Genomic DNA, 27,211 nt, shown 5'->3' on the forward strand with positions numbered 1-27,211 from the left:
AGCCCTTGGAGCAGCCCCCCGTGTGGCCTGCATGAAGGGCGAGCCTACCTGGTGGTGGAGCAGCTGGCAGAGGCGGGTGAGGACTGCAGGGAGCAGCGTAGGTCCACACAGGGTCCTCACAAAGGCGGCTGCCCAGGGGCCCTGCCTGTAGACAACAGAGGTGAGGCCCTGGCCCCTCACAGCCCCACACACCACTCCCGCAGCTGATCCAGGTGCAGAGGCCCACAAAGGGCCAGGTCATTCCTCCACACAAGGGCCAAGGACAACAAGACTTCTACAGATCCCCACTTTTTGGAAGTCGGCCTGGACACCTGCTCCTGGAAGTTGAGCTCACTCCTGCCTGGCCCAGGACAGCCCAGGATCACCCAAACTCCTGAGCCCTTACCTCTCTGGAGGGGCAGAGCTGGAGGCCACCATCAGGCTCTGACAGAAAGCTGAGAGCAGGAGGTCCACCACCTGGGAGGGACATGGCCACCAACGGCTGTAGCTCCCACCACTGGCCACGGGAAACAGCCTGCACAAGCACTAGGGAGACAGCAGTGCAGCTGGTCCCGGGACCCCCACCCCTGCCGATTCCAGGACTCTTCCAGGACCTGGAAATCAATGCTGAGCAGCCCAAAAGGGTGAGCAGAGACTCAGGCCTGGGGCTGCAGAAGGTGTCTGCAGCCGGGACTCTCACAAACGGGCTGGCTGGCCTGGGCAGGGAGGGCCCAGGTCTTTGAAGCCTGACCCAGCTCCTGACATAACCTACGAGGCGGCTGGTGCCACAGCCTGCACCCACCAGCTGCTCCTGCTGCTGAAGTTCTGGAGCAAGGACGTTGAGCTGAATCCTCCCCCTGCCCCGGAGGCTGTCATCCTCACCACGCCCCAAGGCTGCGCTCAGTCGTTCAGAAACCACGGCCATCTGAGCAGATATAACTGCAGGTAGAGAAACCCGTCAGGGAAGACAGGAAACGGGGTAGACCAGTGCTCAGGGGCTGACATGGCCTCGCAGAAAGCTAAAAAGCCTCGGCCACCAGCTGGCCTACCCCTCGTGGAGGGCCTGGTGGCTCCCACACCCCAGCCAGGCAGTGGCAGAGCTCATTCTCATTGCGGGAGGCAGTAATCAGACGACGGACACACGGGGACCTATGCCTCGTGACACTGAGCACATGTGGTGTGGACATGCTGGGCCTGCTTCCATTGCTCCTCCTTCCTGGATCAGCCTTTGGCTTCTGAAACCCCAGCCCCACCCTCCCACAAGGCACTGGACACCCGGGGCAAGACGAAGGCCGACCACCCCACTCAAGCATGCAAACCTGTGGCTCAGAAAGCAGCTGAGCTGACCTTTTCAGGTTCTGGCTTAAGAGCAGAACTCTTCACAGTGCCCTCCAAGGGCCAGGTCCTGGCCAGGCCATGGCAGCACAGGCCTGTGGTGCGACCACTGGGGAGACTGAGGCAGGGGCATCACTAGAGCCCAGGTGTTTGAGTCTAGCAAGCCCAGCCTCAAAAAACACCACAAGAGCACCCCAGGACCATGTGAGCACGGCTCTGAAAGGCTGTGTCTCCAGCCTGCGCAGGCGGCCTCAGGGAGGGGCTGCACCCCAGAGCTGCAGTGCTGAGGGGCTGTCTGTGTGACCACTGAAACTGGTCACTCTGTGACGGTGGGCGTGGTTTGTTCCCTGGGTGGTGGCACTGGTGGGTGGTGGTGGGGTACCCGGGGCATCACCTCACAAGGCCTGCTGTGGCTCTCCAGGACACTACTGGGCCTCCCAGGAGGCTGAGAGACTGTCACAAAAGCACAGGCCTGATCGTCCTGGTCTCTCTGGCCTCCTGCTTGCCTGTGCCCTTCTGCACATACAGTCAAGCCTTGGACTGCCAGCCTCCAGAACTGTGAACTAAAAATATATCTTATTTCTTTAAAGATTACCCAGCGTTGGGTATTTTGTTATAGCAACAGTAAGCGGCAATACGCTCAGGAAACGTGGCTTACTTATTTCAGATTCTGCATCCTAGTAAGAATCTGAACGTCCTGCAGTCAGTTTTCACTGCCACAGACTGCTGGGTTGCACCAAGTGCTAAGGGGCTATGCATGCTCTCACTCCATGCATGAAGCCTTCACCCCCACTCAGTGTTTCAGAGACAGAGTAGAGGCCCAGTGTACTTCACATTAACGCAGACAGCCAGGATAATGGAGAAACAGCCTCCTACGAGCTCTGCTCAGCTTTCTTCCTCCATTGCCTATCCCACTGGCTGCCAAATAGCACAGAGTTCATCTTTGCCCAGGGTCTAGGCAGCTGCAGTGAGACCAGAGGAAAGGCACAGCCTCCACTGCCATGGCTCCAAGCCCACACACACACTCTATCAGACACCCCGTCCTCACCGTCAGCCTGGGTGGGGTCTGCCATCAAGGCTCTGAGTTCTCTCAGCGCCACCCTGAGTGGTCCCAGGGGCTCCTCGGCATGGGTGGGTTCTGCCCTCATTCCCAAGGCTGCACCTGAGGGAGGGGAGGCAGAGGGGAAACTCAGGTTCCTGCAGATGCCAGGCCTAGGTGTCAAGGACAGACAATGGATCCTGTCTCTGACACTGTGTACAGCGTGTCACATCAAAATGCTTATAAACAAAGTGAAGAAAAGCAGTTTTGCAGACCACAGCCGTGAGTGTGAAAAGCACAGATGTGATGGAAACAGCTGCACAGACGGGGGTCAGGGGCAGGTGGGCGTCCCCGCTGGACGACTGAGGGAGGCAGCCACACATCCACATCCCCAGAGCAGGCCTGGGACAGAGCTGGCGACTGTCACCAGCTCAGCCTCGGCTACATCTACTCAGGAGACACGTTGGCAAAAGATCCTGGTTTAAACTCTCACATCGTTTTCGCTAGAAAAGGAGAGGCGTGCCTTAGAGCAAAGCAAGCTCACATGTGGCTTGGCTGCAGAGGCACACACTCACCAGTGCACGCTGCGCCTGTGGGTCTCGCCCAGCAGGAACTGGCAGCCACGGCTCTGCTCGAGAACTCCACCACACACCATGAAAGCACCTGGGGACCCAGGAGCTGAGGGCAGGGTCGCAGGCCTGTGACCCAGCGACTCAGCATGGGTCATGAATCTGAGTCTCAAAACAAAACTTAAAAAGGTCTGGGTCGGCCGGGCACAGTGGCACACACATGTAATCCCGGAGGCTGAGGCAGGAGGGTAGCAGGTTTAAAGCCAGCCTCAGCAACTTACCAAGACCCTGACTCAAAATAAAACGAAAAGGTTTGGGGATGTGACCCAGTGGTGAAGCACTCCCTGGGTTCAATCCTGGGTATCAAAAAAATTTCTGGGAAGTACAGCTCGGTGGTAGAGCACTTGCCTAGAAGCATGAGGGTTAGGGCTTGGTCCCCTAAAGCAGGAAGGTGTGAAGGAGGGCAACTCTCTGGAGAGAAGCCCTCACCATGTGGCGAAGGCGTCAGACCTCCCAGCTGTCCCCAACACAGCACTGGTCCCTGCCAGAGCTTCAGACTCTGCCCATTGGAGTCTCCTGGGCCTCCACAACCGTGGGGAACTGTCTAGGCCTATGGAAGGAGGGCTGGAAATAGAACTGGAGAGAGGACTCTGTCAAACAGAACAGGCTTGTTCAGCCTGCATGGCCCTACAGATGTCAAGGGACATAAAAAAGGAACAAACACAAAGATGGACACAGTACGCCTGCAGTGCTAGTGATTTAGAGGCTGAAACAGGAGGATCACAAGTTGGAGGCAGCTTAGTGAGAACCTGTCTCAAAGCAGAAAATAAAAAGGGATGGTGCAGCTCAGTGGCAGTGTATTGCTAGGATTAACCTCAGCACCAGGAAGAGAACCCAAAACCAAAACCCACAAACTCTCTGCTTCAATGATGAGGTGCTGGTCCCTGTGACAAAATGACAGGGCAAAGCACCAGTTTGCTCTGGACAGGGCCCTTCCCTGCTGCTGCAAGAGCTGGCAGAAAGGACCCGGGTGTGCACGTGCAGACGTGTGCGACAGCGACCTGCAGGGCTGTGGAGCTCCGCCTCGCGCTCCGTGCTCACAGAGCAAGTGGGGCCTCCACCACCAGCCGTTCCCTATGTGCTTCACGGGGCCATCTAAGGCACCAGAGTAGCCACACATCATGGCACCTGCTGTGCCTGCAGGAGTCAGCACAGGCACCCCTTATAAGAGCCAGGTTAAGGCAACCTATGGAACCCCCATCTCATTCAGTGTCACTATGAACAGCCCTGGCGGTCACTGATGCAGCCTTGGGGGCAGGGACTCTGAGCCAGGGAAATGGGAAGCATCAGCCCCAGCAAGGGCAAGACTACCTTCTGGAGGCTTCTCAGCAGTGGAGCAGGCTTGGCAGTAGGCAGCATACAGAGACTGGGGGATTTTATCTGCTCTGGATCAGAAGACAACAATATTCAAGTCAATCATGACAATTTAATTCCCTAGTTTCTGACTCCTAAACTGTTTTGCAAAGTAAAAAACATTAAATTTAAATAAATGATACCTCACTGTGTATAGTACTATCCTGGTTTTTGTTTGTTACCAGGGATGGAACCCAGAGGCACCTAACCACTGAGCCACATCCCAGCCCTTTTTATTTTGAGACAGGATCTCACTGAGTTGCTTAAGGTCTTGCTAAGTTGCTGAGCCTGGCCTTGAACTTATGATTCCCCTGCCTCAGCCTCCCAAGTCGCTGGGATCACAGGTGTGTGCCACTGCACCAGGTTCCATAATGGTTTAAGAAAAAAACATACATCGGCTTTGCATGGTACTTCCTCCACAACACACCAAGCGTGATTATGAATAGCCATCACTACTAAGAAGACCTGGAAGACCCAAGTGACACTGTCACACCCAGGCAGAACTCGCGGACAGCCTGTGTGACCCATCTCCAGGCTGCCTCCCGGAACTCTGCTCTGCCGCTCTGGGCTTTAATCTGGAGCCCAGCTAGGCCCTCATGCTCATTTCTTGCCAGTCTCTTTGCAGGTGCCAGGCGCAGACCGACCCATTGGGCATCTGTGCTGATCCCTCCCAGGGCCTGCAGCAAGCACTTTCGATGCTGTCCCTAGGGCTGGCAGAATGCACTACAGGCCTCTGCATCAGATGTAACAAGTAGTCCCCACCCTGGAAGGAGGCTTGGTGACCTATCTGTGGCAACGCAATTGTCCTCCATGTCCTGTGCCATGGCCTACTGCCCTGTGTCCAGGCAGCACCAGCCCCTGCTGGCTCCCCACAGCACTGTCTGCACAATGCTCGGTCAATGAATTTGAAACCTAGATGACACAGGTTTTCTAGAAACCTACAAAAGACTCAAGAGGAATAAAAAAAACCCCCCAAAACCTGGCTAACCTAATAGCTATTCACCACAGACGTCATCAGGACCAGACAGCTATGCAGCCAAGCGTGGCCCAAGCCGCAGCCATAGGAATCTCAGTTCCACACATTGCTCAGGGCACAGAAGAAAACCACCATCCATCTTGTAAAGCACGAAAACGTCACTGCCTAGGCAGCCAAGGTACACGAAGAGGATCAGGCTCAGGCTTTGTGAAACTTGCCCCGACCATCACCATATCACATCCAGCAGTTCCTAACAAAACCTCATCCCAGCAGGGACATCCCAGGAAGGCAAGGACACTTCAACAGCAGGAAAAACCTACCTCAGGCATTACCACAGGACCAGAAGAGGAGCATGATCGTCCTGAGAACTCAACCCCTCAGGAAGTCCTGAGTGGGCCAGCGAGAGGGGCCTCCTCCACACAGAGACACACCCAGAGCCGTCACCTCAAGCCCCTGATCCAGGGTGACTCTCAGCTGCATTCCTACTGCAGTGAGGATCAGCAGGGGATGCCAGCTCCAGACTGCTGTCGTTCTAGGTTAAACCAAAACTCCTTCCTAACATAGCTTGACAGTAGGCAAGAGGCCAGCGGCTAACAACCAGAATAGATGCTAGACACCAGGATACCCAAACCTCAGCCATACCCGAAGAAAGAATTCAAGAGAACATGCTGTTTGCCGTAGCAATGAAATCTAGGTACTCAGTAGTCATCTACAAAAGATGCACAAAAAGATGCACACTGGAGAACGGAAAACTCACTGTCACTGCCTAGAAGCTCCCAGTGTTCCCGGACACACCCTGAGGATGTTCACTGAAGTTGTGCTTCAAGAGTCCAGCCTGCAGGCATGGACAGCTGTTGGTCGTTCAGTCTGTGAGACCTGATGAGTGGTGTGTGCTGAGAGGGTGCTCAGGCAGAGAGAGAACGCCACACAGCAGCTAGAACAGAGCCAGAGTACGATGGGCCACCAAGGGAAGCTATGGCTGTGTTGGTCGCAGCTGAAGACGAAAAACTGATGTGTGAGCCAGGAGCAATGGAGCACACCTGTAACCCCAGCAGCTCGGGAGGCTGAGGCAGGAGGACTGTGAGTTCAAAGCCAACCTCAGCAACAGCAAGCCACTAAGCAAATCAGCGAGACCATAAATAAAATACAAAATAGGGCTGGGGATGTGGCTCAGTGGTTGAGGGCCCCTGGATTCTAACCGCAATCCCCCCCACACCAAAAAAAAAACAAACAAAACCCACACACACAAGATGCCAACTCGAACCCACTGGAAATGCTCCTACGGAAAAATGAAAACAATGCTGGTGAGGGTGTGGAAACACCCAAGGGCTTTGGCCTAGCGGAAAGAATCTATTTTAAAAGGCAAAGACAGCAAAATATGGGTGGAGGTTCATGGTGGTACTTTAAATGTGTTTTAAATTGCTGTAGGTGCAGTTCTATGTATCAGAAATACTTTATTTATATCACAAATAAATAAAAACAAGGATGCTAGAGGTTTTTCCTGCCAGCCCCCATGGGCCCTGGAAACAGCAGGCACTTCCTACCTCCCTCAGGAAGAAGGGCCTTGCAGGCACCCACCCTCCCCCACCCGTGGAGGCCAAGACCCCAGGATCCTGGTGAATCTCGAGGGCCACCCTAGTCCTTCCACCTGAGGCTTCTTCAGGCTCTTCCTTTCCTTCTGTCCCTAAATCCTCTTACCACAATTATGAACTGGAACGTCAAAACTAACCCAGTCTCCCAAAGTTTCACTCAAGAATGATATTAAGTGGTGATATTGAGAATTGAGCAAATTTTGCTTAAAAAAAATCAGAACCAACTACTTTTGGAGCCAACATTTTACAATAAACACAGGTTGAAGACATTTCTCTAAAATTAGAGAATCACACTTCTCTGCATCATCAAAGCCCTTCTGGGAAAGCTCCCACGTACCTCTTCAGGGCTTCTATGAGAGCCTCTCGGGAATCCGGGGCTGACGGGAGCTGGGGAAAGAACCAGAGCCCAGTGAGGAGTGTCTCGATTCCAGAGGTGGCCACCTGCCTGGACACGTCGTACTCACCACTCGCGGTGTGAGCAGGGCAGGCAGGAAGTGGGACAGGTAGTAGGACCTCCTGAATATGCTGCAGCACAGAGAAGCAGACAGCACCACAGTCAGCCCAGGTGCTCTGCACAAGGCTGCTGCCTACCCGTCTGCCGTTCTCTTTCCAGGATGCTGGGATGAGTCTTGCAGAGGGCATCAGTGGGGCGACAGCCCTGCACTCCAGGGAGTCTGGGACACGACCGCCTGCCCAGGAGTAGGCAGGGTCAGTGGGGACCATTCTCTCCTTGGATCTGCGCTCAATCCCAGGAGCTACAGTCAGTGTTGCCTGCACTGGTAGCAACCACAATTCTGGGTGTTTTAGGACCACACTGAATCCAATCAAGTTTGCTGTGCAATTCCCTGGACTGACTCCATTTTGGTCCCTAAGCAAGCATTGATTAGAAAACCATCGTTGGGTTAGGCATCGTGGCGAGCACTGATAATCTCAGAGACTCCCGAGGCTGAGGCAAGAGCATTGCAAGTTCAAGACCAGCCGTAGCAACTTAGTGAGACGACTCCAGTCTCAAAATCAAAAGGGCTGGGGATGTAGCTCAGCACTTAGGCATCTCTGGGTTTAATCCAGCACCAAAAATACAAAAACCCACCACTGCTACTGGCCTGTGGTCTTCCCTCCCATGTGACTCCAGGGCACCCACTGGCTGTTTCTGAGAGGAAGAGCACCTGTAACTTGCAGCAGGACACAGCTTTTGACCCTGCCACCACCGTGCCCAGCAGCCCCCTACCTGGCCTCCATGACCGGGACTGGGATCTTCCCCGTGTGCTCAAACACTAGGAGGGCCTTCTCCACGTCTTGAGCTGCCTGGCTGTGGGGCTGGTTCTGCAAAGGGAGGAGAAAAAGGGAGGTAAGGAAGCAGAGGCCAACCCGTAAGCCCCACCTTCTTGGACCTGCATGTGGGAGAGGGCTGCAAGAGCCACTCTGGAGCCGCCTTAAGTGGCATGCCTGCTGTTCCACTTTAGTTGGCATGGGGGACAATGTGACAGAGCGGGCTAACATTGGCGCTGCCAGGATTCTCAGCAATCGGGAGGTAAAAGCTTAGGGCTGGGAAGTAGCACAGCTGAGCACATGCTCAGCATGTTTTAGGCCCTTCATTTATGCAAAAACTACATAAATGAAGGTGAAGGTTGAGGAGGGTACTACCCAGCAAGTGGAACTGGGACACGCACATGGATCCTCCAAATGCATGCAGAGAGGTAAAGGGGACCTGGAATGTGCACATAGACCCTCCAGATACATGCAAACAGGGAAAGAGGCCACACTGGCTGTCTTCTGCCCTCAAAAGCAGTAACCCAGCAGCCTGGGCCCTTGGGGACAGCTCAGCCCTCTAGAGAAGCCAGAGCGCCTAGATTGAGTGGGATGCTATCTGCTGCCCGCTCTAAGATGTCAGGGGCTGCCCTCAAGGGGATTCCTAGGTGGGAACAAGTGGAGACTTAACTTTTGAAATTTAAAATTATGAGAAGTCAGTCATGAGTAACTTATAAATAGCACCAAATCTCCAAGGACAAGGCCTGGCAGTGGTTCACCGAGCACTTCAGTGGCCTCTGTACCTATTCTTCAGCAACTCACAGCAGCACAGAGTCTTAAAAGATGGAGAAGCTGTTTCTACAGCAACACATGCGTCACATGGCCAGCTGACATCTGGTCCATAACAACCACTGGCACTTCTCTTTAATTCCTAGACAAATGCAGCCAACCACCTCTCACCTCTCCACTCCAGCCCACAAATGCTGAGAAGCCCTGGTACGGAGAGCCACCATGAATTACTTGATGGTCTTCTCTTTGTATGGAAGCCAGGGAGACCTAGCTATTCTATGGTTCCTCCCATTCAATGGATTGCCCAATGCACATGACCTCTATCTCTGCTCTACTAAGGAAGACCCCTCTCATAGCCTCTGGAGTTGGGCGTAACTCGTTGGAAACTGGACAGCCCACCTCCCACCTGATTTGGAAAAGAACATTCCCTGGAAAACCTTTGATGTTCCCTGATAATAAATAAAGCCAGCATGGGCTCCACCTTGCCCTGGGTTTCTTTTTAGTGTGAAAACTCAGTCCCTAAGATCGGCTACCCCCTCCCGCCCCTGCTTTTAAAAATCACTTTCTGTGCCCTGTGGTTTTTTCCTCATTTTCTCTTTCTTGGCTTTTTTATTCTGCAGCCAGCCCATTCCACCAAGAGGAACTCATTTCCATCGCCTACTCGGGGTGTAGGTGAGACCCTGGCAGCAAGCCACCCCAAATGAGGCACCTGTGGGCCACTACTGACCAGACGCCCTCAGGGAACTGCCGCGAGCCAGGCGCAGGACAGAGAGAGCCCAGGAGCTGGAGCTTGAGGCCCAGGAATGAGGGCCGGACCCCAGACCCACAGAGCAGCCCAAGGTGACCCACCTCTGTGACATCCTCACTTGAGGACAAATGCTCGTAGAGCCCCATATTCTCCAGAGAAACCTTCAGAAAAGAAAAACAAGAACATGAAAACAAAGATGGCTTCAGTGGTGCTGGCAGGCCCAGCGCACGCAGACTTGCCTTGAGGTCAGCCAGCCGTGTCTTGGCCAGGGCCACGTAGTCAGTGAGGAGGGTGCGGTACTTCCCGGGCACCAGGGGCGGGTAGAGAACATGCACCTGCGAGGACACATGGCAACATCAGTCCCAGGGCACCAGGCACTGCCACACCAAGACGGCCACAGCGGCCCAACACATGCTGGGCAGTGGAGGGCCACCTCCAGGCAGAATGCAGAGAAGAAACTCTGACGCCAGGGCCAGGCAGCCAGAGGCTCCAGGTACAGCGGCACCTGCAGCTGCACAGACCCACCAACATCCCGGTCAACCAGAGGACAGCAGGTCCACACCAATGCCACATCTGCGACACCACCAGAATGATGGATCCGTGGTAGGCAGTGTGCTGTGAAAAGGGCACCCACCGCCCCACACTGAGCTTGTGTCCAGGGGGAAATGACAATGGAACAGGAGCCCAGAAAGACACGGCCTGCAAGGACTAACCCAGGCTCTGGCCAGCAGCTGGAGCTGCACCAGAGGCAAAAAAGGCAGAGAAGCTACCACAGAGACCCAGGAGAGGGCAGGTGGCTGAATGCGGGAGAGGCTCTGCACAGGCCAGGGCGCAGGAGAAGGCCTTGGGGACCGCAGAGGTGGGGGCTGGGGTGCACAGGGGGCTCAGATTGACTGCTCCTCCTCCCTCAGCACAACAGCACCCAGAAGCAGCCCAGAGCTGGGAGTGGGCAGGCGCAGCAGGATCTAGCCCCTGGCTGTGGGGGCACAGCCCCTCTGGAATGTAGTGGGGACTCCTGAGTAGAGGCTGAGATGTCAGTATCCACAACAGCATGATTCTCAGCAGCCAAGCTATGGAACCAGAACAGGTGCCCGTAAACAGAGGAACAGATAGAGAAAATGTGCATGTGTACAAAGCGGAGTTCTACCCAGCCATAATGAGAGTAAAATCACAGCATCTGCAGGTAAATGGATAGAAATTGAGAACACCATGCTAGGTAAGCCGGACTCAGAAAGTCAAGGATCAAATGTTTTCTCTCCCATGAGGAAGATAAAGGAAAGTAAGGGAAAGTTGGGGAGGGGACCGGATTTCATGAAGACACAGAAACACAGGGAAGATCAGTGGGTAGGAGGAGGACCAGAGGGAGAAGGAATGGGAAAAGGAGAAAAATGTGGAGTGAACCTAACAGAATCATGTCTCGTACATGCACATGAACTTACGTACTGTAGCAAGCACCAATCAAACATCAACAACAGGGAAAGGAAGACCAGAAGACAGAGGAGGGAGACGGGGGAGGGAAGAGGAGGGGCCCAGGAGGGCCGACATCAAACTCCCTGCATGTACAGTTCTGCCCAAGCTACCTGCACACCACATGTGATCACAATACGCTAACAAAACCAGGCTACACTGGGGCAGTTAGCTGATGAACCAAAGGTCTCTAACTTCCTTCCCCAGCCTCTCTGTGGGAGAGGCCCCAGGTGGACGCCCACACCCAGCCTGGGGCTTGTCATGAAACTAAAATGGACTTGTTAGGAAAACTCAAACTACAGTAAACTCGTGAGAGGTCTGTTGCCTGCTCTCTACTCCTAGGAGTGGTGACCCTAGGCAGTTCAGGCTATATCCTTCCAGATTCTTTTCCTTAAACGCATTAAAAAATATACCATTTTTAAAGAAAATGAGATCTGTCTCTACTGGCTACACCACCTCTCGTCTTGCCCACATCTTCCCAGGCCTCCACCCTCCCACGTCCCGCACAAGTGAGGGCAGAGAGCTCCAGGGACCACCGCTGCAGGCGGCTCCTCACCTGCATGTACCGGGGGGCTTCCCAGGGCACGAGGCTGGACAGGAACTTGAAAAGGAAGACCAAAGCCTTCTTGCTGCAGCTGTGGTAGCCCCGTGCACTCCCAAACGAGGCCTGGAGAGAGAGAAGGCAGAGTGCTGCTCAGTGAGGTACCTGCCCACAGGCTGTGCATGCCCTGCCTCGGTCTGACCCACAAGCAGAAGCTGCTGCTGAAAGAGAGACAAGAGAAGCAATTCAGGTCCACACACTTAAGACAGGTCACAGCCGTGCCCTGGCTGAGAAGGAGGCTGAACGTTTACTCAAAGAAAAGTCAAAAACCATTCTGAGCAGCGGGTATCTACCAGAGGACGCCACAACAGGACCAGGGACCAAAGCGGGAGGGGGAAGGAGGCTTTGGGTCAGCAGTGGCTTTGAGCACACAGTGTGTACCTGCAAAGAGCAAGCCTAGGAAAGGACTGGGCATGCTCCCACAGACCAGAACCTACCCTGTGCTGACTACGGGGCACAGAGCACCAGCTCCTGCCAACCCCAGAGCTACTACTCCAGGCATCATGAGGACCCAGCTGCAGCGAGAACAGGGGCCACACTGGGTCAAGAGCAGCCTCCTGTGTACCTTCCCCACTGCCCTGCACAGAAGAGCTTGGTGTGCTCTTGACCAGCACTTCCAAAGCCCTCCATTGCCATGTCTGACAGCAGCAGGTGTGGGAACTGCAGGACAAATCACAGAGCAGGTGGACTAACGGAGGGACACAGAGCAAGGACACAGGCCTCCGAGGACAAAGCCTGCACTCAGACCTCCAGGGAAACCACAGGCACAGGTGTCCTGCTGAGGTTGCCCAGCACTTGCTTTCACTCCCACCTACTGGGTTTACTGACTCTCCACAAGAGAGAAGGAGCACTGGGCACAGTGGTGCACGCCTGTAATCCCAGTGGCTCAGAGGTGGAGGCAGGAGGATCTCGAGTTCAAAGCCAGCCTCAGCAATAGCGAGGCACTAAGCAGCTCAGTGAGACCTTATCTCTAAATAAAATTCAAAATAGGGCTGGGGATGTGGCTCAGTGGTCGAGTGGCCCTGAGTTCCATCCCTGGTATCCTCCCCCCACCAAAAAAAAAAAAAAAAAAAGAGGGAAAAAGCCTTTGTCCAGCAGTTGAAGGAGGACACAGAATAAAACTTGGAGACACACAAGGAAGCCTGTCGGGGACATCGCTGCCACAAAGCCATCCTGAAGCTCTTTTCTCATGAGACAGCAGCACTTGGGACCCCAATGGTACCTCCACTAGCCAGCCAGGAGGACGGCACTCAACTTCCCAGGAAACTCACCTTGAACCAGTCTGCATAGGATGGGAATACAGAGGGGCCCTCCTGGGCAGCCTGGCGCACAATCAGGAAGGCAGTGACCATGCTGTCCAGATGGTAGCTCTCGAAGGCATGGGCCATCAAACGGGCCACCCAATCTGTCAGACAGTGACACTGTCAGCAAGCAGATTAGGCCATCCTGGCTGGGATGTGCCCTCCCAAGCACCAGCTTCCCAAGGACTGAGCCACAACTGCAGCACAGACCACTGGACAGAGGAAGTAGCACCACTCCTTCACTCCTCGGCCACAGGCAATCTGGACCTTCCCAGCAACAGGGCTCAGAGTTGGGCAGCAGGAAGGGCTTCGGGTGGATTCGACCCCCAGCAGGTTCTGCTGCCACCACTGTGCACCCACTCGCTCACACCCTACAGCCGAGTGCACACCTTGCACCAGCTGCAGTGCCTCTGGAAAGCAGACGACCAGTGTGGACACACAGGACAGCACGCGCTGCCAGTTGACCTCACGTGTCTCCAGAACCTCCTGCAAACGGCCGACCGACTCCTCTGGACTCAGCATCACCAGGAGCTGAAATCAAAGTCCCAGCTCCCTCAACACCACGGCAAACCCATCGCACCGGCACTGGTCCTTCTCCCTGCAGAGTCGGGGTCCACCAAAAGGGCGGATCCAGCAGGGATCAAGGAGTGCTCAGAGTGAACAAGTGGCATCACCTCTCACAGTGGCCAGCGCTGGCTGGAGAAACACTCGTCTCAGAAGGGGTGGTCGGTGTCCATGAGGGAGTGACCAGGATACCGAGCCGAAGCCAGAGCCAGCCTCAGATCGGGCCCCCGCCCCACCCTGGGTGCAGTGCAGGCACAGGACAGCCAGCAGACACTCACCCTGCGGTACAGCGTGGTGAGCAGAGGGTGGGTCCTGACGAAGCTCCACTCTCGCTGCCTCTGAATTGCATCAGACGCTCCAGGAGGGAAACAGACATGAGCTTCAAGTTGGCATTTATCAAACAGTTTTAAAGCTTCCACATGGAGGGCTGGGGTTGTGGCTCAGTAATAGAGCATTTGCCTCGAATGTGCGAGGCCCTGGGTTTGATCCTCAGCACCACATAAAAATAAACAAAACAAAGGTATTGTGTCCAACTACAACCAAAAAAAATTTTTAAAAAGCTTCCACATGGAAGTTTGTGTATTTAACTCCAGTGAAGTGCCCATCTCCCTTGGGACCTGGGGGTGCTGGCCCCAGGACTCAGGCTCTGCACAAGTCCTTACATACAATGGCAAGTCTGCTCAGAGCCCACCCTCTCTCTCCAGGTCCTTCACCTCTCCAGCAGCATTGCAGATATTTCTATTTTGGTAGCAAGACAAGTGATAATTCTTCTGTTTTCTCTTAATTTCTCGTAAGAAAGCTCAGAATCATCTTATTTTTTGGTAATGCTGGAGATGAAACCCATAGTCTCACACATTCCAGGCAAGTGCTCCACCCTAAGGGCATACCTCTAGCACAGGAGATCACTTTGAAATGAAAGGACATTTGGTAATAGAGAGCTGTCGAAAACCTGGGGCTACTCAGAGCATTAAGCTGCACCCTCAGGTCTCAGGGCCCAAGTTCCTGTAGAGGACAGAGCCATGAATCCATCAGGGCCCAGGGAGCTGCCCCAGAGTGCACAGGGGCCAAGGTGTGGGCCTACCTTTCAGTACAGGGCTGTGAGTGAGAACCTGGGTCAGGGTGTGGCTGAGGAACCTCTTCAGCGCATCCGCAGAAACCCCACCACTCGGGAGAGCCTGGAACACGCCAAGCCTGAGCACAGCAGAGGGAGACTCAGGAGGGAAGGCCGCCCCTTCAGGCCCAGTCCTCGCACCGTGGGTCTCGCAGGCATTCCTTTCTTTATCCTTAAAAGCGCTTTCTTGGTCAGGCCATGAAGCTGCAGGGGTTTTTGTGTTTTCTTTCTTCTTTTGATACAAGGAATAGAAACCAGGGGTGCTCTACCACTGACTACACCCCCCCAGTCCTTTTTATTTTTCATTTTATGACAGGATCTAAGTTGCCCAGGTTGGTCTTGAACTTGCATCCTCCTGCCTCAACCTCCCGAGTCCCTACAATCACAGGTGTGGCCACTGCACCTGGCCAGCTCTAGGCTTTGAGTGGAATCCAAGGAAAATGGTCTTATCAAGACAGAAATGAAGCAGTGAGGAGCCGAGTGCAGAGGCAGGCTGGAGGCGAGAAGCAGATAAGGAGGATGGGCCGTAACTGAGCAGCAATGGGCAGCCAGGAGGCCTCAGCCACCAGGAGCAGACCAGGGCATAGCACCCGGCATGGGCGGTGGCTGCGGCAGCTGTGCTCTTGTTAAAGCCAATGACTCCGAGAGAGCAGGGAAGGAGCATGGGGCAGATGTCCCTAGGCTGGGGTCCGCCTGCCACTGTGCAAGACTCCCCCACACGGGTAAGGCACCCACAGCCATGGCAGCGAGGGGGCAAGAACCAAGGGGCCAGCAGTTAAGTCCTACACCTGCCAGCCTTCTCCACAGAGCACGCTGCGGCCGGGCCAGCGGGAGCCTGGCCATTCCCATGAGAGAATGTCTGAACTTAAAGTACGACAGCCAAACACAGACATGAGGAGAAACAGCACAGCAAGCCACCCGACTCAGGAAGCTTGTCTCAGAGATCTGGCCCAACGGGCCGTCTGGGCCGGACCTGCCAGCCTAGCTCAGTGGGGAGCCTACCTGAGGTGCACAGGCCTCATTACAGGGTCACAGAGAGTGTCCTCACAAGAAGCCAGACCTGCTGGCCCTCAGACTCCAGCTTAGACCCAGAACTGTGAGAAAATGTCTGCTAAGCCACACAGTCCACTATATTTTGCTCTGGTAGCTTGGGCAGACTAACACACACACATATACACACACACAAATAATGTGGTGCACTCCTAATTTTGTACCCAAAAGGACTTAACATCAGCATACTATAGCAACATGGCCTCATCAATGTTCATAGCAACTCAATTCACAGTGGCTAAGCTATGCCATCAACCTAGGTGCCCTTTATGAATGCATAAAGAAAATGTGGCACATATACACAATAGAATTACTCAGCCATAAAGAATGAGATTATAGCATTTGCCAGGAAATGGATGGAATGTATCATGCTAAGTGAAATAAGCCAAACCCAAAAATCTGATATGCAGATGCCGACTCACAATGGGGGTGGTGGAGGGGGTGGAGGTTCACTGGATTGGACAGGAGAGTGAGGGGACGGGAAGGGGATGGGAAAGACAGTAGGATGAAGTGAACATAACCTCCCAGTGTTCTTATGTGAGTACACATAGTATGTCAAAGTACACTCTACCACCACATGTAACTCGATAACAAAATGGTGTTTTAACCACTGCAACAGAAACACTGAGTCATTCAGCACATCAAGCCCCTTGTAAGAGATAAAAATCAAGAGCAAAACAATTAAAAGACTGAGAAGAGGGCTGGGGATGTGGCTCAAGCGGTAGCGCGCTCGCCTGGCATGTGTGCGGCCCGGGTTCGATCCTCAGCACCACATACAAAGATGTTGTGTCCGCCAAAAACTAAATAATATTAAAAAAAAAAAATTCTCTCTCTCTCTTAAAAAAAAAGACTGAGAAGACCTGGAAATATGGGGGCCTCTACCTGGCCTCTTGGGATTCCACCCTCAAGGCCCTGACCCACTGTGCACTGAAGCACATCCTGACCCCCACCTCCCACGCTCAACTCTGAGTCTACGGAGCCCTGGAAAGAGAAGGCCACCCTGACCAAGCCTGACAGCGGCAGATCTGAGCAGGACCCAGAGAGCAGTGCGGGGCTGGCCACGGGGGAGGACCAACAGCAGCAGCCTGTTCTGGGAAGCTCTGTGGTAGGGTCTGAGGGCAAAGAGAGGAGGAAGCCATGGGGCTCAGCTCACGTCAGGAGGGAGAGGAGCAACTACCAGGCCCCACTTCCTGAGGGACTCCAGAAGCAGGAGTACGGGGTGGGTCTCCTACTGGCTCTTGGAAGATGAAGGAGAGAGTGGTGCCCTGGGCCAGGGGTTGCTACCCTAGAAGGGTTTCAATACCATGGGAAGGCCTCCACTCAAAGGCTTCTGCCCCCGGCCTCCCTGTGAGCATGGACCCTTCCCCAAATTGCCCACATACCAGCAGCTCACCACCCTGTGATCGGAGGACTCCTCCTGAAGGCCGGCAGCCAAAGCGTCAAGTGCCACTGACAACACAGGACAGAAGCAGCACTCAGCAGGCGCTGACAGTCTGTCAGCACCCACCCTCAAGTGCTCTGGGACAAGGGGTCAATTTCTGAGTCTCAGGCCTCTGCAGGCCCTTAAATCCCATGGCACTAGGTCCAGCCAGCCAGTTACCTACCCTCAGGACACCGAGGCCTGCCAGCTTTTTGTTTTCTTTTGTGGTTCTGGGGATGGAATCCAGGGCCTGGCACAAGCTAGAAGTGCTCTGCCACTGAACTGGGTCCCCAGCTCCTCACAACAAGCAGGCTGCTGATGCTGCAGTGAGCTGCACCACTGTGCAGCCCTGGAGCTGACTGTGCAGCCACACTGAACGGGGCTCTGCAGCACCACGCCGGCCAGCTACTGCCAGGGCAAGGCCGGAAAGCTGGGACGGCTCCTGAGCAGCCACGTGTTCCCAGCTGCAGGGGCCACTGACTTACATGAGAGCATGCTCTGCAGCACCTCAGCAGCCACCTGTCAGAACAGAGCACAGGGCTGTCACTCGGCAGTGTCTGGGCAGTCACGCACTCGCACTAGACACACCTGTCACCTCTACAAAGAGGAGCACCTCCAAAATTCCTTCACAAACCTAGAAATCCCCCAATGCTGCCCACCATGACACCCAGGCATGCCCCCGCGAGGTCCAGGCCGGGACCCACAGCCCCCGCTCTGGCTGCACCCCCTCCCCTCCTGCCCTGCCAGGATAGACCTGTGCTGCTGTGAAGACCCCTGCCCTGGAGACCTCTGGAAACTCAGGACACCCTCAGTGGTCACTTCGCAGAAAATGATTTCCTTAAGCAAAACTTACAAGTGTGGACACAGAACAAATGGCAGCCACTAGCCCAGGAGTTCCAAAAGGAGCCAAGACCTGGTGGGGCCTGCTCCTCAGGCCCCAGCCCACTGCTGCTAGGAGGCTGAGTCGGACAGCTCCCTGCTCTGCTGTCCCTCCTACCTGGGACATTGTTCCAGTCTCCTCCACTCTTCTCAGATCCGAGTTTTCCTGAAATCCCTGTGAAACCAACAGCTCCACAAAATCTGGAAAACCACAAACCAAAGTATTTACACACATATGGTCTCCAAGCAGCTGTGACTCACACGGATCCCTAGGGCCACCCAGCCCCATTCCTATCAACATGCACGCACTCGCCAAGCCAGACTGACCCTCACTCTATTTTGGAAGTACTTAGCATACATCAAATTTATATTAAGGGCTTTTTCTCTTAATGCAAAGAAGTAGATCTCAAGGGATGGCTCATGGATGGTCCCCCCACAGCAAATACAGGACAAGCAGCTCATCCCACCAGGAAGGAGCTTTTTGCAAGGGAGGATCCCAGGCAATGCAGGCAACCAAGGCTCACAGAGCAGACAGAGCTGGCCACTAATGGAAAACACAGCCTCTGCCAACCCCCTCCAACTGCTGAGGCTAAAAGCAAATTCAGGACACCACGAACTTGCTGGGCCCCACGCTCACAGGCATGGCGGATGCTCGGCTTCCCACTGGCCGAGGGAACTTTTTTTTAAACACTTTTTACTTTCAGGTGGACATTATATTTTTATTTTATTTTTATGTGGTGCTGAGGATCAAACCCACGGCCTTATGCATGTCAGGCACTCTACCACTGAGCCTCAACCCCAGCGCCCCCAAGGTACTTTTCTCAGGAACTATGAACATACCAGAGAGCACAGCCCTAGCGATGTCCAAGGATGGGCAGGAGGTGTCTATCTGCTGGCACAGGAGGCGCAGGTTCCTGAAGAGCCACGCCACCACGGCCCGCATGTCAGGATGGCTGGGGATACAGCGCACAGTGGATCTGGGTCTGCCTGACCCCATGGCTGCCTCCCCTTACCTGGCAATTTTCTGCAACCCTCACTCCACTGTGAAGCCTAGTCTTTCTGCCCCAAAAGTCCAGGGACCAGCTACAGGGTTCTGCCTGGCTGCAAATGACCCAGAAACAATCAATTTCAAATGGTTCACTTATCGGCACTGAACACTGTGGGGATCAGGGATGGGACACATACGGGAAATGTGCAGCTCCTTTGCGCATACTCTCTGTCTTTGTTTCCTACTTCACTGGTTTCTGCTATAACCCTTATTACTTTCTCCCTCCATCTGGCTTAACTTGCTCTTCTCTTTCTAGTCTCTGAGGTTAAGCCTAGATTGATAACATTCTTTTTTGAAATATAGGCTTTTACAAAATATGGATTGCCCTCTAAACATTTCCTTAGCTGTGTTCCACAGATTCTGGAAGACTATTTTCATTTCCACTCATCTCAAGGTATATTAGGTGCACACTAAACTTCATGTAGTGAAGTTTACTACCCTTGTATAGCTTCTGGCTCTGTCACGTTTAGGCTTCCCACTTCAAGATCACGAAAGTCCTCCCAGGGCTGGCTTTTATGTATTGACATTTTCCTCTTTAATTCATCTAGAGGTTTTGTTTAGTTTTGTATACAGAACCCAGGAACTCACAGGTTCCAGGCAGCTCTAGGACACTGAGCCACCCCATAGCCCGGGCTTTTTTTGAAATAAGAAAAAAATATGACCTTTTTTAATCAGTGTGAGCCACTGTCACACCACCATTTGGTTTCAGGTGGTGTGGAAAAAAATCACACATGATTTCAATAACAACTAATGTTCTCGTTAAACAATGAGGCAATTGCTTCTCCAGGTGCTTTTGGAAGTAAATAATTCCTACTAAACAGCAATGTCAAAGCAACACAGATTCACTAGTGCACTACCTTTCCAGCAGCTCTTGTAGGCTCACGACACTTTGCACATGAAGACGCCATACAGCTTCAAGCAAGAGAGAGTTCTGAGGAGAATGAGTGCTATGAGTCTGTGCCTGTGTCCCAGCCTAGGCCGACTTCACGCCCACTGAAACATGGCCGAGGCCTCACTTTGGGATCACGTTCCTACCCCCCTTCAGGCTCTTCTGCTGTCCTGGGGCTTCTCTCCGTCCCCACAGTCTAACCTGCTGCCTGTCAGGCTCTCGCAAGCCACCCCAACCTGGCTCCATGCAGCCAACACCGCAACCCAGTGGTTAAATGCCCCTGGGTTCTGATCCCTAGTACTCCAACTCTTCTGTAGATGCCTTTACTGGCTCCTCATCGCTTTGGGGACAAAGTCAAACTCTTATGCGTGGCACAGGCCTTTCCTCATGAGCCTCCCCCAGAGAAGCCCCCTGGACTGGCCAGGCATTCACACCATTCCACTGGACCCTGCTCAGACCACGCTGATCTTGTCCCCCGCCACCTGCTACCCCCTCCCCTCCCCCAACCTCCAGGCAACTTTCCGCTGCCAAGAAGCCTTTCCTCACACCTTCTCTGCACAATTGTGAAGATGACACAATGCAATTCATGTGCATGTCATTGCCTTGTCCTAAATTAGATGCAATGAGCACAGGGATCATAAGCAGGATAAAAGGATGGAAGTTACCACTTTGGCCGTTTCTTCCCTTTTATACACTTGCTCAGGCAATTAGCACAAAATGGTAACTGAGCACTTTCAAATCTTCAAAAAAAAATCTGTAAACTGCCAGGTGCAGTGGTACACACCTGTAATCCTAGTGGTTAGGGAGGCTGAGGCAGCAGGGTCTGAAGCTTGAGGCCAGGCTCAGCAACTTAGCAAGGCCCTCAGCAACTTAGCAAGACCCTGTCTCAAGATAAAAATAAAAAGGACCAGGGATGTGACTCAGTAGTTAAATGCTCCTAGGTTCTAATCCCTGGTACCAAAAACCAAAACGAAAAATATCTGTAAACCTACAGAGTTTGAATTATTCAAAAAAATACTTTTAGTATATTTAAATACTCTACTACTACACTGAAAAAGACTTCATGATAATATACCCAAGAAGGCAGACCACCCTGTTTCTGGGATGCACTGTATTCTAATAAAGATTGCCAACAATGGGCAGACACTGGCAAAAGGACTGAGGCTCTTCCTTCCCAGCACAGGAGCATCTGATTAACTTTTATTTCATTATCATTAAACAACATATTCAACTGAATCCCCAAGAAAATCCAGGGTTCTGGCTCCAACCAAATCAACAGAGCACTGACGGATAAGACCAGAGTTGGGGTTGTTACCTGTGCTTTCCATACTTCTTGGCAGAAGGAGAGGCGGGAGAACATGCTGTGTGCCAGAAGATACTGAGCAATCTCAAGCAAGGAAGACAGTTTCTTCTGAAAGGACAATAGATCTTTTTTGAAGACAGGCAGACTACCTAAACTATAGCAGTGTGCTTTTTCCACACAAACTCATGAGCAACAACATGTGACATTTAGGGGAACTGGCATCTCACTCTTTGCTCGGTGCTGAGCAGCACGGGATGGCTAGGCTCCTCACAGACCATCTTCATACTGCAGGCAACTGTCCTTGCTGACAGGATCCCCACAGGAACCCCCAGCTTCAAGGCCTGATCCTGAAAAGCAGAGCCTTAAAGACAAAACAAAAAACAAAACTTTTCCTGAAAACATCAGCAATTTTAGTTAAAATATCTTTTTAAGCCACAGCACACAGAAAACTGTCTTCAAAAGGGGGAAAAATGTAAAGGGAAAAACATGATACACAAAATAAGACACTTTCATGGACCAAGCAGCTCTACTACAATGAGTGGTAATTTCTGAACCCAGAGCTGTGCACACGCACAGGCAAGCAGGATGAGCAGATATGCTGACGGCTACACAAAGAGCTCTATCTCCACAGTTCAGCCAGCACCACCGAATGAGAACCCCAGCAGGCTCTTTCAACTACTCTTCTCCTTTCTCTTCTTTTATTCCCCGTGCTGGGGATGGAACCCAAGGCCGCCCATGCTAGGTAAGTGCCCAGCCACTAAGCGTTCATGGGCGCGGCAGTTTGTCTTCCTGATTACTTCAGCATCCAGCTGGCCTGTAGGATGGAAGCATCCCACCGCCTTTATAGGTAGGGGCTTCCCAATGCTCTGCCACACACACCTGGTGGGAGCAGGGGCCACAGGTGGAGTCAGTCTGCAGGGCTAATAGAAGAAACCCCAATGCTGACTCTCAGGCAGCCACCAGGCTACTCCTGAGCAACCAGTCTCTAGTCCACCTTCCTTGAAGTGAGAAACGGCTGTGCACCCTGGAAATAGGTAACACCTACAAGCAGTCACTTCCTTAGCTTCAAAAACTAATTTATGAGAAGAAATAGAAAGTTCTAGTACATGATCATTATCTTCAAGATTCTGAAAGCACATATATATGAAGTGAGCAAATTCGATGGTTTTAGAGGCTTCAGTAGAGTATTAGAAATCAACTATTTGTTGCCAGGGAAAAATTAATTTTCATTTAAAATGCATTTATCTTATTTACTTATTTAATTTTTAAAGCATGGTAGCCAGCTCTTCAGCAAAAAAACAAATTTAGGGGCTGGGGTTGTGGCTCAGCGGTAGGTAGAGCACTTGCCTAGCACGTGCGAGGCCCAGGGTTCGATCCTCAGCACCACATAAAAATAAATAAGTAAAATAAAGGTACTGTGTACACTAAAAAATAAATATTAAAAAAAAGAAAAGAAAAACAAATTTAAAAACTAATGGATGGGAGCTGGGGTGTTGGCTCAACGGTAGAGTGCTCGCCTCAGCACCAGATTAAAAAATAAATAAATAAATAAAAATAAAGCTATAAAAAACAACAACGACTACTACTAATGGATGGAGGGTCCATACTTCTGTGATTAAGGATAAACAGCACAAGATCTCATGCCTCATCCAAAGTCCTTACAAGAATGTACAACCATGCCTGGCCCCTGGACTTGTGACCCATCATCTGTGAGACTCAAAACCAGTTACGGCAGTGAAAATCAGGATCATTTCCCAACGGCACACAGCATCAGAAATTCTGCCAGAACTATTATCTAAGGTTACCTTTATACTTCTTAAGAACAGATTAGTGATTCAGTTAATTCCACTATTTGCAAAAATAGCTGTCACGTAAAAAACTATGAAGGACCAGAAGAAATCTAACACATTTTCTGTTATCTCCTCCAGAGCCTTCCCTCTCTCACTATCCCAAATTGGGGGGAAAGCGGCCACCCAGAAACACACTTACCCTCCTCCTTCCTCCCTGACACACACCTAGAAACACACTGCCTTCCTGCCTGCTCTGCACAGCAACCTCTGCGTGTGCACCTCCGTGGAAGAGCAGCACACACGGCGGTCCTTCACAAATCAGCTTGGCTCCCACCCCAGTCAGTCGGTCTCTAAACACAGCAGCGAAACAAGCCACACCAAGTCATAGAACAGCAGATCCTCTGACTCCATGAATCAGGGATCCCAGCGTGACTCACCTATGAAGGGACAGGAACCGTGCGTGGAGGCCCGGTCACGGTCAATCAATGTGTGGAGGCACAGGTTTTCACAGGGTGGATCTTCCACCTAGAAGCAGAGCAGGGCGAGCAGCACTGTCAACACCCGGAGGGAGGCCTCTAAAGTGGGACTGACCGACCGCAGCCTGGGGGGAGTCGCTAGCCCACTCCTCAACCCCCCTCTCCACCGCGACGCCCCGCTCTCCACCGCGACGCCCCCTCTCCACCGCGACGCCCCCTCTCCACCGCGACGCCCCTCTCCACCGCGACGCCCCCCTCTCTCCACCGCGACGCCCCCCCCTCCACCGCGACGCCCCCCCTCCACCGCGACGCCCCCCCCTCTCCACCGCGACGCCCCCCCCTCTCCACCGCGACGCCCCCCCCTCTCCACCGCGACGCCCCCCCTCTCCACCGCGACGCCCCCCTCTCTCCACCGCGACGCCCCCCTCTCTCCACCGCGACGCCCCCCTCTCCACCGCGACGCCCCCCCCTCTCCACCGCGACGCCCCCCTCTCTCCACCGCGACGCCCCCCTCTCTCCACCGCGACGCCCCCCTCTCCACCGCGACGCCCCCTCTCTCCACCGCGACGCCCCTCTCCACCGCGACGCCCCCCTCTCCACCGCGACGCCCCCCTCTCCACCGCGACGCCCCCCTCTCCACCGCGACGCCCCTCTCCACCGCGACGCCCCTCTCTCCACCGCGACGCCCCCCCCTCCACCGCGACGCCCCCCTCTCCACCGCGACGTCCCCCTCTCCACCGCGACGTCCCCCTCTCCACCGCGACGTCCCTCTCCACCGCGACGCCCCGCTCTCCACCGCGACGCCCCGCTCTCCACCGCGACGCCCCTCTCCACCGCGACGCCCCTCTCTCCACCGCGACGCCCCCCTCTCTCCACCGCGACGCCCCCCTCTCCACCGCGACGCCCCCCTCTCTCCACCGCGACGCCCCCCCCCTCCACCGCGACGCCCCTCTCCACCGCGACGCCCCCCTCTCCACCGCGACGCCCCCCTCTCCACCGCGACGCCCCCCTCTCCACCGCGACGCCCCTCTCTCCACCGCGACGCCCCTCTCTCCACCGCGACGCCCCCCTCTCTCCACCGCGACGCCCCCTTCTCCACCGCGACGGCCCCTCTCCACCGCGACGCCCCTCTCCACCGCGACGCCCCTCTCTCCACCGCGACGCCCCTCTCTCCACCGCGACGCCCCCCTCTCTCCACCGCGACGCCCCCCTCTCCACCGCGACGCCCCCCTCTCCACCGCGACGCCCCCCTCTCCACCGCGACGCCCCTCTCTCCACCGCGACGCCCCTCTCTCCACCGCGACGCCCCCCTCTCTCCACCGCGACGCCCCCTTCTCCACCGCGACGCCCCCCTCTCCACCGCGACGCCCCCCTCTCCACCGCGACGCCCCCTTCTCCACCGCGACGCCCCCCTCTCCACCGCGACGCCCCTCTCTCCACCGCGACGCCCCTCTCTCCACCGCGACGCCCCTCTCCACCGCGACGCCCCCCTCTCTCCACCGCGACGCCCCCTTCTCCACCGCGACGCCCCTCTCTCCACCGCGACGCCCCCCCCTCCACCGCGACGCCCCTCTCTCCACCGCGACGCCCCCCTCTCCACCGCGACGCCCCTCTCCACCGCGACGCCCCTCTCTCCACCGCGACGCCCCTCTCTCCACCGCGACGCCCCTCTCTCCACCGCGACGCCCCTCTCCACCGCGACGCCCCTCTCCACCGCGACGCCCCCCTCTCTCCACCGCGACGCCCCCTTCTCCACCGCGACGCCCCCCTCTCTCCACCGCGACGCCCCCTTCTCCACCGCGACGCCCCCCTCTCTCCACCGCGACGCCCCCTTCTCCACCGCGACGCCCCTCTCTCCACCGCGACGCCCCCTTCTCCACCGCGACGCCCCCTTCTCCACCGCGACGCCCCTCTCTCCACCGCGACGCCCCTCTCCACCGCGACGCCCCTCTCCACCGCGACGCCGCGCTCTCCCCGCAGGCGGCCGCGAGCCCGGGCCACGCCGACCTCCTCTCACCTCGAGCAGAAGGTCACTCAGGCTCTGGTGGCGTCGCAGGAGCTGCACGGCCGAGTCCGTCAGTCTCTGTCCCCTTTCCGGGTTATATTTTTGCCTCTTGACTCTTCCCGCTGAGGAAAAGGAGAAAGTCGGTTTCCAGACGTCGACCCGGCGAGCTCCTGCCCCCGGCCCGGGGGACGCGGGGCGCACCGCCCCGGGGTGGCCGGGCCCAGCGGGCGGAGGGCCGGGCCGCCGGGACCCCGCAGGCCGGAGCCGCGGCGCCGCGGTGGGGAAGCGCCCGGGGAAGGGGCGCGGGCCGCGGGGGCCCGCCCACCTACCCAGCAGCTCGGCCCAGGACCGCCGGCGGCGCAGCGGAGCGGAACCCGCGGCCGCTCCCGGAGGCGGCGAGCCCGCCATGGTGAGCGCCAGGACGGCGAGGCGCTCGCTCGCCGAGCCCGCGCTGCCTTCTCATTGGCGGCGGCCGGTTCGCGTGTTTCGGGGCTGAAGTCCCCAGGCCCCACCCCACGGAGGCGGAAACCTGGGGCCGCGGCCATCTTGGTAGTGGCATCGGAAAAAGGCGCTGGCGGCCATCTGGGTGGTGGCAGGAGCGTGAGCGCTCCCGCCGCGAGCGGAAAGTTCCCGGGGTTGGAAGCTGGAAGGGGCCATGGGCGGTGCGGATTGACAGTGGCATCCCGCCAGGAAACAGCGGCGTCCCCCATGCGTCTCTCCTGACGAAGAGGACCCAGAGCTGATCTGGAAAGGACGGGCGCTACAGACCCAGAGCGAGAGAGGCCGAGAACCCCGGGCCCTCCTCTGCAGGGCGGCCGGCTCCTGCCACACCGGGTTCTGCGTTTCCCTTACCGGGGTAAGGGACAACTGGCCCGAGGGCTTCTGTGCCCGCGTGAGTCTCCTAACTCGAGGTTAGGGGAGCAGAATGGAGCTCGTAATGTCCCCTAGGGAAAAAGGGCCCCACCGCGTATGCAAAACTGACAATCGTAGTCTTTTCCTCTAAGAGTGGCCCAGGCGACCTGAAGTGTGTAAGGGGAGTTACAGAATACACCAACTGCGCTTCCTGCCTGCTAGAAAAGAGGAGCCAGCTGTCTCCCTGGTGTGGTGGGGACAGACCACAAGACCTGGAGACAGCAGGAAACAGATTGATTTGGCTGTAGGCAGGTTCAGAGGGCCAAGCTTTTGCTGTAATCCATCTGAAAGGACACTCGCAGAGTCTGACACAGTCCAAAGAGCACACCACACACCTGAATCTTGTGCAGGAGATTCACTGTGGGTGACCTGGGGCAGACTGACAAGGCTGGCCCTTGGAGGAGAGCAGCCGTTGGCCAAAGAGATGGGGACGATCTCTAAATCCTTGGGGTGGGACAGTCCAAGTTAACTGGGTAGAGGTGTGAGTGTCTGGGTCTGTCCAGGTGAAGAGGAAAATGTTCTGGAATTGGGGTGTAAGGGAATGGAGAAGAAGGCATCCAAAACCGAAAAATGAGTGATGTGTGAGGGAATGGTGGAGAGGCGGGATGTGGGCTGGGAACTCCTGGGTGAATGGGGTGAAAAACCAGCCTCTGTCTCAGCAAAGCCTGTCCAAGGAAAGGGACATGACCTTGGTCCTTGGAAAGACC

General features: G+C 55.1%; 1 protein-coding gene across 1 annotated transcript in view; it reads right to left on the reverse strand.

The window, feature by feature from the left end:
* Fanca (FA complementation group A) overlaps nt 1-26,000 on the reverse strand; it is a 40,558-nt gene extending 14,558 nt beyond the window's left edge. Inside the window, exons 1-25 of the mRNA XM_077793408.1 lie at nt 25,922-26,000; nt 25,605-25,714; nt 23,549-23,636; nt 21,549-21,682; nt 21,334-21,429; nt 19,987-20,060; nt 18,922-19,034; nt 18,200-18,282; nt 17,688-17,721; nt 17,165-17,231; nt 14,703-14,812; nt 13,900-13,976; nt 13,447-13,588; nt 13,028-13,161; nt 11,712-11,822; nt 9,928-10,023; nt 9,790-9,849; nt 8,132-8,220; nt 7,368-7,428; nt 7,241-7,290; nt 4,294-4,367; nt 2,363-2,476; nt 782-918; nt 386-456; nt 49-145 (exon numbers count right to left, since the gene is read on the reverse strand). Coding sequence (XP_077649534.1) covers nt 49-145; nt 386-456; nt 782-918; nt 2,363-2,476; nt 4,294-4,367; nt 7,241-7,290; nt 7,368-7,428; nt 8,132-8,220; nt 9,790-9,849; nt 9,928-10,023; nt 11,712-11,822; nt 13,028-13,161; nt 13,447-13,588; nt 13,900-13,976; nt 14,703-14,812; nt 17,165-17,231; nt 17,688-17,721; nt 18,200-18,282; nt 18,922-19,034; nt 19,987-20,060; nt 21,334-21,429; nt 21,549-21,682; nt 23,549-23,636; nt 25,605-25,714; nt 25,922-26,000 — 2,301 coding nt within the window. The remainder of the gene's footprint in view (nt 1-48; nt 146-385; nt 457-781; nt 919-2,362; nt 2,477-4,293; nt 4,368-7,240; nt 7,291-7,367; nt 7,429-8,131; nt 8,221-9,789; nt 9,850-9,927; nt 10,024-11,711; nt 11,823-13,027; nt 13,162-13,446; nt 13,589-13,899; nt 13,977-14,702; nt 14,813-17,164; nt 17,232-17,687; nt 17,722-18,199; nt 18,283-18,921; nt 19,035-19,986; nt 20,061-21,333; nt 21,430-21,548; nt 21,683-23,548; nt 23,637-25,604; nt 25,715-25,921) is intronic.
* Nucleotides 26,001-27,211: the final 1,211 nt, after the last annotated feature.

Source organism: Urocitellus parryii, chromosome 15 (assembly GCF_045843805.1).
Source record: "Urocitellus parryii isolate mUroPar1 chromosome 15, mUroPar1.hap1, whole genome shotgun sequence".
NCBI lineage: Eukaryota > Metazoa > Chordata > Mammalia > Rodentia > Sciuridae > Urocitellus > Urocitellus parryii.